This window comes from Lepeophtheirus salmonis, chromosome 11 (assembly GCF_016086655.4).
Source record: "Lepeophtheirus salmonis chromosome 11, UVic_Lsal_1.4, whole genome shotgun sequence".
Classification (NCBI taxonomy): Eukaryota; Metazoa; Arthropoda; class Copepoda; order Siphonostomatoida; family Caligidae; genus Lepeophtheirus; species Lepeophtheirus salmonis.
The window spans coordinates 21,290,045-21,299,104 of record NC_052141.2 but is presented as its reverse complement, the minus strand read 5'-3'; the positions used below and the strand labels follow the sequence as shown (position 1 = coordinate 21,299,104).

Below are 9,060 nucleotides of genomic sequence, written 5' to 3'. Positions count from 1 at the left end.
ATGCTAATTGAATAAGACTATTTTGTAGAATATATCAATCCTTAAAAATACATTCATATCATCTAAAAAAAAAGTTAAATAATATTATTTTCTTTATCAGGAGTCAACAAAAAATTTTACAGGGCCAAAGAAATGAAAAAATTACGGGAGCGGTCCGCATAATCAATTTGTTTTGTAACTTGTAATAGTGACAGATTCATTTTCAGTAAACTTTCTCCTGAAAAAGTTTCTTTGAGTTTCTAAACCACATTTCAGGGACTCATAATTATCAGAGTATAACGTTCCAGAAAACTTTTGCCATTATGAAGAATGAAGGAAACAGGATCTGAAAATGAAAGAACGGGAAGGATACAAAATTGTGGGATACCTAAAACAGAGATGGAGAAAATGAATATAGCACCTGCTGGTACTACATGTGGACTGAATGTATATTTCTTGAAATGCATTGAACACAACAAAGATACTCCATAGTCATTTAAAAGAAAATTCGCATAAAATACACTACACCACTAGTAAATGTAAGGCACATAGCAATTATTGTCTTCTAGATATTATTATTAACATATTCAAATTTAAATTGTTTATCGAAATTTTCGTGTCGTATGTGTTTTATAAAGCAAATTCAAGTACCGTTGTTGGGCTAGATGAGCTGACGTTTCGGGACGTAATTAGGTAATCCCTTGTTCTATGTTAATACTTCTCATCTACTCTAATTTTTTTATGAATAAATGTTTGTATGCTATTTGAGGTTTATATCAAATATAGTCAATTTCACGCTCCATCGTTATTATCACAGTAAGATAATTAGAAATAGAATTATTTATCAGGATCTTTCTCGACAACAACAATATATACATTTATATTAAAATTATAAGTATATTGGATTAAATATGTATATATAATTATTTTTGAATTGATTTGACTTGTCCATGGGATGTCCCACTCCCTCCTTGCCCGGGGAACACCGGGTAACCCTTTGCTATATATGTTGAAGTTTGATTTGATCAGGTTCATCACTTCTTCTTTTTCTTCTTGTTATTATTATTATTTATCTAGAATATAATCGGTGGATATTTGAACTTTAAATACTTTACATTGGTGACCCCGACCTGATTTGAAAAATGCCCCGAAAGCAAACTTCACCCCCTGTGTCTCCCCCAAAAACAAGCATGGTCGATTAAAATGGAAAAGGGGAATTTAGCAATGGCCGTTGCGGAACTCTGCCTTCCTAGGTTCTGTTATAGTCATATGGCGTCAGCATTGCTGGTTGAGGTTTTCAAAATCATTCATATTAGTGAGGAGAATCTCACTTATGAGGGAGCGAAAAAATCCCTTTTAGTCAGATATGGACTATCATCTTCCGCAAGGATAAACAGAGTAGTCGACATGATGGTTGATACATCCAGGCTCTTGAGCATGGAGGTAAAAGATGAATTTGAACGTATTCTGGATGAGGAATACCTAAAGGATTTACGTGAAAGTTTGATTAAAGAGGCATTAATAAAGAATGTTCCAAAGACACAATCAACACTTACGACTAAGAATTTACCAGATATGTGTACGTCTGGGAAGGAAGTCACAATCACTTCCATTTTTACAGTCGAGGATCTATCTTCTTCTCCCATTGTTGCACCTTTGATTAAGAAGAGACCTAGGGGAGTGGAGCTTTATCGAAGTCTTCAACATCTGCAAAATTTTAAAAAAGGTTTGGTTCGAAATTTGGTTTGAATGCAATCCTTCAAATTTCTGATTAATTAAAGACAATATAAATTGAATTAATTTTCTTGTAGATACGAGTGCCCAAGTATCCTACGGAGTGGTAAAGATTTCATCCGTGTTAAAATGCCACCTATCTGTGGTTATGGAGGGAATTCAGTAGAAGTTTACCCAGCTCATGGAGTTGAACATCACATCGAAAGTGAGGGTCCTCCCTGCTTTGCAAAATCCCTCACGCTGGATGGTATTAAACTCAATTTTGGAAACAACAATATTGATGGACTTCTAAAAAAGGGAATAATTCATCATTTTTTGAAATTTTTCATCAGTGATTCATGTAGTACCTAGAGTCGAAGGAGGCTGGCGTATATGGTGTGATTATCTTCAATTAAATAGCATGACGGATTTAGATCAATATCCTTTTCCAAATTTAAGGGATTTTGTGGCCAATTAAGAGGGAAGAAATTTTTTATTCAAATGGAATTTCACAGAGTTTACAATCAAATAACCATGAGGAATGAATCCATAAGTGAAACAGCTACCATTACGCCATTTGGGTTGTATGAGTACTTGAGAATGCAGTTTGGGCTTAAAAACGCTATCCAGACATTTCAATAACTTATCGATTCTGTTTTAGGGGAATTAAAAATGTCTTCGTGTATCTTGATTATATATGAGTGCTTCTCGGACACGGGATGTACATTGGCAGACCATAAATGCAGTTTTGTTGTAGCTTAAATCTTCCGGCTTGGTACTTTCTCTTGAAAAATGCAAGTTTTTCAGGGATTCTGTTGAGTTCCTTGGTCATTCCATTTCAACAGGGGGCTTTAAACCTCTTAAATCGAAAGTGGAAGCTATTGCAAGAATTTCATCGCCAAAAACGAAAGATGATTTACAGAGATTTTTAGGCATAGCTCAATTCTATTCACAATTCATTAAATATTTGGGAAAAGGAACAGTGATGTTATATCCAGTTTTAAAGAAAAAATTTAAATTCATATGGAATGATGAATATGAAAGAGCATTTCAATGTATAAAACACAATTTATCCTCAAGTACTCAACTTTCATTCCCGGACAACTTTATTCCTTACTACAGATGGGTCTGATACTGGAATGAAAGCCGTTGTGAAACAGAAAGAGAATGGGCACTGGAAAAACTCTAGCATTTAGGTCTAAAGCCTTATCTGAAACGTAAAAGAAATATTCAACTTTTGATAGGGAATTACATGCTATTAAGGAAAGCATAAAACATTTTCTGTGCGCATTGGATGACCTTTAGTGTTGGCAATGGACATCCACAATCCCTCCTGGACTCCAAGACAATTTTGTACATTTGCATATGTAGCAAAGTTTAATTGCAAGATTAAGCAAGTTTCAGGAAAATTAAACCACACCATGGATATTCTTTCGAGAAATGTCAACAACATCAAATTAAGTCCCAATTTTCTTCAGGATGTGATTATAGATAAAAAACTCCATGACCATAAATTGTTAAATTTTAAAGTTAAACCTTGTCTTAAGTATGTTTCAGGAACTTTACTTGCAGGCTTGGGGAACGAAGACTCCTTTCATGTCATAGAGTCCTCTCCAGAACTTCGCCGACGAATTATTCATTCAAGCCACAAAGATCCGGGATTCAAAGAGACATTAAGAAGGGTATCACTTTTTTACGCTTATCCCAAATTACTTTCTGATATTAAAAAATTTACTGAAGAATGTATAGCGTGTCAACAAATGAAGCCTTTTAGAACCTCCATGCCCACTTTCTCTTTCGATCCACCATCAGCGAGACTCGCCATCATCCAAATTGATATAATTCACACTTGTCAAAGGACAGCGCTATGCCCTGACTTTGATGGATCGGTATACGAGGTGGCCGGAAGTGAGATCAATTCCTCATATCATCTCTAGTACAGTAGCTGGAGCTTTCTTGGACGGTTGGATATCAAGATTTTGGAGTACCTGACATCATTGTGTCAGACAGGGGGGACGCAATTCACAATTGATATTTGTATGTGTGTATGTAGGGCACTTGGAATCGCAAATAGAACGACCACATCATTTCATCCTGAATCAAACGGGCTTATTGAACAGTTCCACAGATCCCTAAAAACCTGGGTATAAAATTGGATTAATATTTTACCTGTTGTTTTGTAGGGACTGAGGAATTCAGTACCAATGGATCAAGGATCTAAATATTCGCCCTTCCAGTTACTTTCTGGTGGCTCTGGATCTTTGGTTTCAGGCTTCTACGATTCCTTTCCTATTCCTAAGGCAGATGGCGATATGGTGTGCTCCTTCGAGACGATGAAGATCGTGGCTCACGTTCCCCCACGAGTAACTCAGAGAGAAACGTTCGACACTCGTCTGAGCAAGGCTGACTACGTTTTTGTTAAAAATAAGCGAATAAGATAATCTCTTTCTCCAACATTCTTGGGTCCTTCTAAAATCCTTGGAAAATACGATAGTTATTTTCAATTGGACTTGGGCGCCAAAGTCGAAAATGTCTCCAAATATAGACTCCGTCCTGCTTTTGGGATCACCAGGATCTTATCAGGCTGTTTGCGTTACAAAATCCATTTTATAAATTTATTACCGTTGTTTTTACTGGTGAAGTTTGATTTGATCACTTATTCTTTTTCTTCTTGATATTATTATTATTTATCTAGAATATAATCAGTAGATATTTGAACTTTAGATGCTTCACATATATATATATATTTGTTTTTGTTTTTTGGGGTGGGGGTCAATTTTTTGTAAATTTAAAATTTTCACCCAACAGCATATTTTGATCGAATGACCTTTTTTTGAAAATAATCTTTAAAAAGATTTGGTCCCCCTTATTTTCTCATCAGCTTATTCTTCCAGAGCGATAACTTTTAACCTTAATTTGAGAAGCAAAAACATTGAGAACTGACAAAAATATACCCTTTATAATGCCAGGCTGTGATAAACGTATGTCAAATCTATATGTAATATTGCATGTTATCCATTCTAGATATCTGACTATAGAGATACAATACATTGTTAGTAGCTTGTGTTCATATAAATATTCATCCTTGTTAAGCATGCTTTAATTGAGTACACATGATTTGTTTAGTTGACTGTAACAGTTATTAAGATGTTATCACTTTTTGGCACTTGATATCCTAGGCACGATCCTCCTACCTTCAATCCGATGTTCAGAGAGATTGACTATTTGAAGCCACTTCTACGTTTTGGTTAACTACTCTCTCTTTTTTTTTACGACACCATTAACCTCTTCTTCAACTCCTCACACTATGTTTCCTATTCCAGACATGATCAATGACATTTTATTAAATAAAAGATGTGTTTGATCATGATGGTACTAAACAATGGTAAGATAAATTCTTTGACGTCACGACAGTAGACGTGTGAAAAAGGATAATTGACCAAAACAGTCAAAAAAAATTATTTCCCACTATAAGATCCAACAATTTTATAGTAAATACTAGTATAGCCATTATTAAAAATATCAATTTTAAGAAAAATAATCTGCCCTTTCAATTTATTAATGACTACGTCTTCCATTAGTTTCCTGAATCAAAATATATATTCACACTCATTAAATCTATTTCAAAATGTTGTACGGGCATAGAAAATAAATCATTTGGAAAAACAGGAAAGTGAGAAGATTCAAAGGTACAAAGTTCAAAGCATACTCAGGAATCTTATTCAATTTTTAGGAATCAATAATGATTGATTCTTCAAATTGACAAAGTCAGAATAATCTCTCAAATTCATCATCAATAATTCAATGAAAGGCTGAATTAAATTATATTTATATTAAGAAATCGGAATAAATTATAAATATAGTTTGTAAAATAGTCTTTTCAAAAATAACTAATTAATCTAATGATCTCTCTAAATTAATATAACTATGGAAATAAATTATGATTATTAAGACAAACGTTTGAAAAATAAAATAATTTGAAATGTCCCCTATATGTTTGGTCAATAAAATTAATTATTGTTCTTATTTGACGGCGTCAACTACTTCTTGAAAGTGAATGTGTCTGTCTTTTTTAAGGACTAAAGACTAGAGTCCCCTCAACTCCAGTCCAGTTCAGTTATAAAGCTCCATCCTGAATGACCTCACTACACATCATTTATTCTTGTTTCAATCAGTTCTAGTTCTGACAGTCCGAATGAATAACAGTCTAAAGAACTTGGCCCAAGGACTGGTAAGATCGCTCCAAAGACTCGACTGAACCGAATAAATAAGGATTAACACAACACTACTTCTTCACATACTCACGCTATATATATTAGGTCTATGGAAAAAACATGTGGAAGCTAGCCCTTTGTATTTTTCTTTTTTTCAACTGTTAATTACTATTTAGATGATAGTTGTGATATACATATGTACACTGATCTAACAGCTTTACCAATTACTGAATATGAAATGAAACATGTTCTAATCAAGGGATCTTGATTGATATAAATATCCAAAGCCTCTATAATATCTATTTTGAGTTCCTTATTAATAGAGTCAGCTGTTTTAAATTCTACGAGAGTCAAGTTATGATAATTTTAGTAAAACAGCTGGAAGAATAAAACGCTACATCTTTGTTTATTTTAGAAATCGAGGCATGTATGTTTGTTAATTAACAATCAATTAATCTTTTTTGTTCTATCCCTTACACTTACTCCCTTACCTGAATTAGCGTATTTAATTAAATTTACTTCGGCGCTATGTAGAATGTACGAACGTAAAATAAAAATCTCTTGCTAAATGAAACATTAGTCGTATAATTACCACTCAACAGATAACAATGGGACACATTAGAGATATGATAGTACTTTTTAACATGGTTGCCGTTGTCCCAACTCTTTGTGAAGGTATGTTAATCACTTTTAAAGCTTAACTAACTACCATTAGTAAACTTCTGAAAAGGATGCTTCACAATTCAAGGGGATTTATGTATCTTCCCCTTCGTTTATAACGGAATAAAATTTGACGGATGTACCAATTCCGGCTATGGAGAATTGTTTTGGTGTCCAACCGCAATTAACTCAACTGGAGGGATATCAAAATTTGGGGTTTGTAGAAATAAATGTCCAAGTAAGTCAATTATTCTTATGTAAAATTCAGGGGCGTTACAAGCTTTCATCATTTGGGGGGATTCGCCCCAAGTATAAATCCTGGAACATACTTGCTTAAGTAAATAGGTTTTTTTAACATATATACTAATGGAGAGTGATTGCATTGTAGGGCTGAAAAGAGGGGAATGGAAACAAAGAATGACGGTAGAAAAAAGAAACAAAGAGAGAGGGATATAGAAAGATACAGTGGAAGAATAGAGAAATAGAGAAAAAGGAGAGAGGGGGAGAGAGATTTAGAAGGAAAAGGAGGTTTTATTTGGGTCAAAAACAGCCTCATAATGACCTCATATCCGCAAAAAAATGCTGTAGGTTCATATTTGGTTATTTTATACGTCTATTTCCTAAATTTTTGACTGATTTGGTCGACCATTTTGTATTCCAAATGTGAAAAACCAAAAACTGACTTATAAATATACATAAAAGGATATCATAAAAATTTAAAGGGGCCTTTTGAAACTTTTAGGGGCTCAAATCTCCCCAAATAAGGGCTAGAGATGCCACTGGTCAAATTGTTGTATTCAAAAAATTATATATATTTACAGGGATATCAACTACTCTTGTACATAAAAGTATGTTCATGTCATTTTTTTAAATCCTACATAATTTGAATCATTCTTTGCTTATGGCCAGACTGCACCACGGTTGATGGACGCTTCTGCGTCTTTCCATTTGCATATAAAGGGGAAAAATATAACAAATGTACCAAGGCGGATAGTGGAAGGTCTTTTTGGTGTGCCACATCCTTGGGTCAATTTGGGGAAATCAAAAGTTACGGAGAATGCAAGGAGACATGTAACAGTAATCTAATTGCTTCTTGATATTTGAACACATATTTCCATTCTATTCTGTTTTAGGAACGGCCTTTCCATCAGTTGAAGATGGTATTTATTTTTATTTTTTTGGATATGAGCATGCATGTTTTTTTTTTCTTTATAGGTTGCCAAACGACCACGGGCCATAAATGTATATTTCCCTTTGCATATAACGGTGATAAGTATTATGAATGTGTAGGAATGAACAATCATGGAGATAATTGGTGTGCAACAAGTGTGAATATTTTGAATCTTGAAGTAATCGGATATGGAAATTGTAATGATTCAACATGTCTTAGTAATCATCATAGTCAGTCTTCCTCTACATCGACAAAGGGAGAGAGGACAAAGGATATTATAACTTCGTCGTTTTCGAAGATAATGTCAATATTATTAAATAAATCAGAAAAATATCTTACAAATTTAAAAACTTCCTTGGAAATTTAATGCAAATATTTTTTATATAGCCATTGTTGAAAATAAAGTACGTTGTCACTATCACAAACAAAAAAATCATTTCAACATCCAAGCATTTATATTAGGTTTAAATCCTAACATATGTATACCAAAAAATCTCATGAATTATGTTATAAATAAGATATCAATAAAAAAAAACAAATGGAAACAGTACTCTTGTTATACAGGATTGATTTTGTCTACTGATACACATTTTATTATTTTCAATTTTTCTGGAATAAAGTTTAAACAAGAGTTGTTTTGAGTACATTTATTTAACAAATAAAAGAGTACTCAGCACAACTTAAATTAAATATATGAACCCTCAGCTTTAAAAATCTCCTCAATATGATGCTAAATCCCTTGAAAACATTGACTAAGTAGTTCAGCAAAAAGAGTAGTCCAAGAGGTTTGCGTCTAGAGAAGAAAGGAGCCACATGATGAGTTCTCAAGACTCCATAAAGTTGTCTCTCAGAAAGGCCTGTGTCTTGTTGGCGTGATGACACGGAGCTCCATCTTGAGAGAAAACAAAGTTGTCCACGAACTTTTCTCTGGCCCAAAGTTGCACTTTCTTATCCAGAAGTTCGATGCAAGCATCTGCATTGAGCCGTTTATCCCTTGCACAAAATGTGAGGGCAGAGAAACAATGGCGAGGACCATGGTTCCAGATAGATTTTTTGTTTGAAAGACATGTCTCACTCACAGAACCTGAGTCATATTCTGGATGTTTGGTTGTGATGTAGGGGTTGATCTGTTTATTCAGAGAGGCAAGCCCCCGATTAAAGAAATTGCAGCTAAATGCCATTATGTAGTCTAGTAACAAAACTCTGTTCTATACCAAAATACAACAAGAAACAAAAACGTTGATATATACAGATATTTGTATACATTGTTTGGCTCCAAGTTAACAGGGCCACAGCCCTATTGACTTCTTTGTCTAGGATATA

The 9,060-nt window shown here is 34.0% G+C and overlaps 1 protein-coding gene across 2 annotated transcripts; it reads left to right on the top strand.

The window, feature by feature from the left end:
- The first annotated feature begins 6,422 nt into the window (after positions 1-6,422).
- On the top strand, positions 6,423-8,368 carry LOC121126276 (72 kDa type IV collagenase). Of its 2 annotated transcripts, XM_040721611.2 has the most exons (6): positions 6,423-6,581; positions 6,637-6,804; positions 7,388-7,414; positions 7,476-7,643; positions 7,700-7,726; positions 7,782-8,368. In XM_040721611.2, exons 1-6 carry the CDS (start codon positions 6,515-6,517, stop codon positions 8,102-8,104), a joined length of 780 nt encoding a protein of 259 aa, XP_040577545.1. In that variant the 5' UTR covers positions 6,423-6,514; the 3' UTR covers positions 8,105-8,368. The 2 variants fall into 2 exon arrangements, with proteins under 2 accessions (XP_040577545.1, XP_040577546.1); XM_040721612.2 differs by lacking the exon at positions 7,388-7,414.
- Positions 8,369-9,060: the final 692 nt, after the last annotated feature.

Coding starts and splice junctions, on each gene's coding strand:
- LOC121126276 (XM_040721611.2), top strand. CDS start 6,515: ATGGGACACATTAGAGATATGATAGTACTTTTTAACATGGTTGCCGTT. Junction 6,582..6,636: donor TGTCCCAACTCTTTGTGAAG/GTATGTTAATCA, acceptor ACTTCTGAAAAG/GATGCTTCACAATTCAAGGG. Junction 7,727..7,781: donor CTTTCCATCAGTTGAAGATG/GTATTTATTTTT, acceptor TTTTCTTTATAG/GTTGCCAAACGACCACGGGC.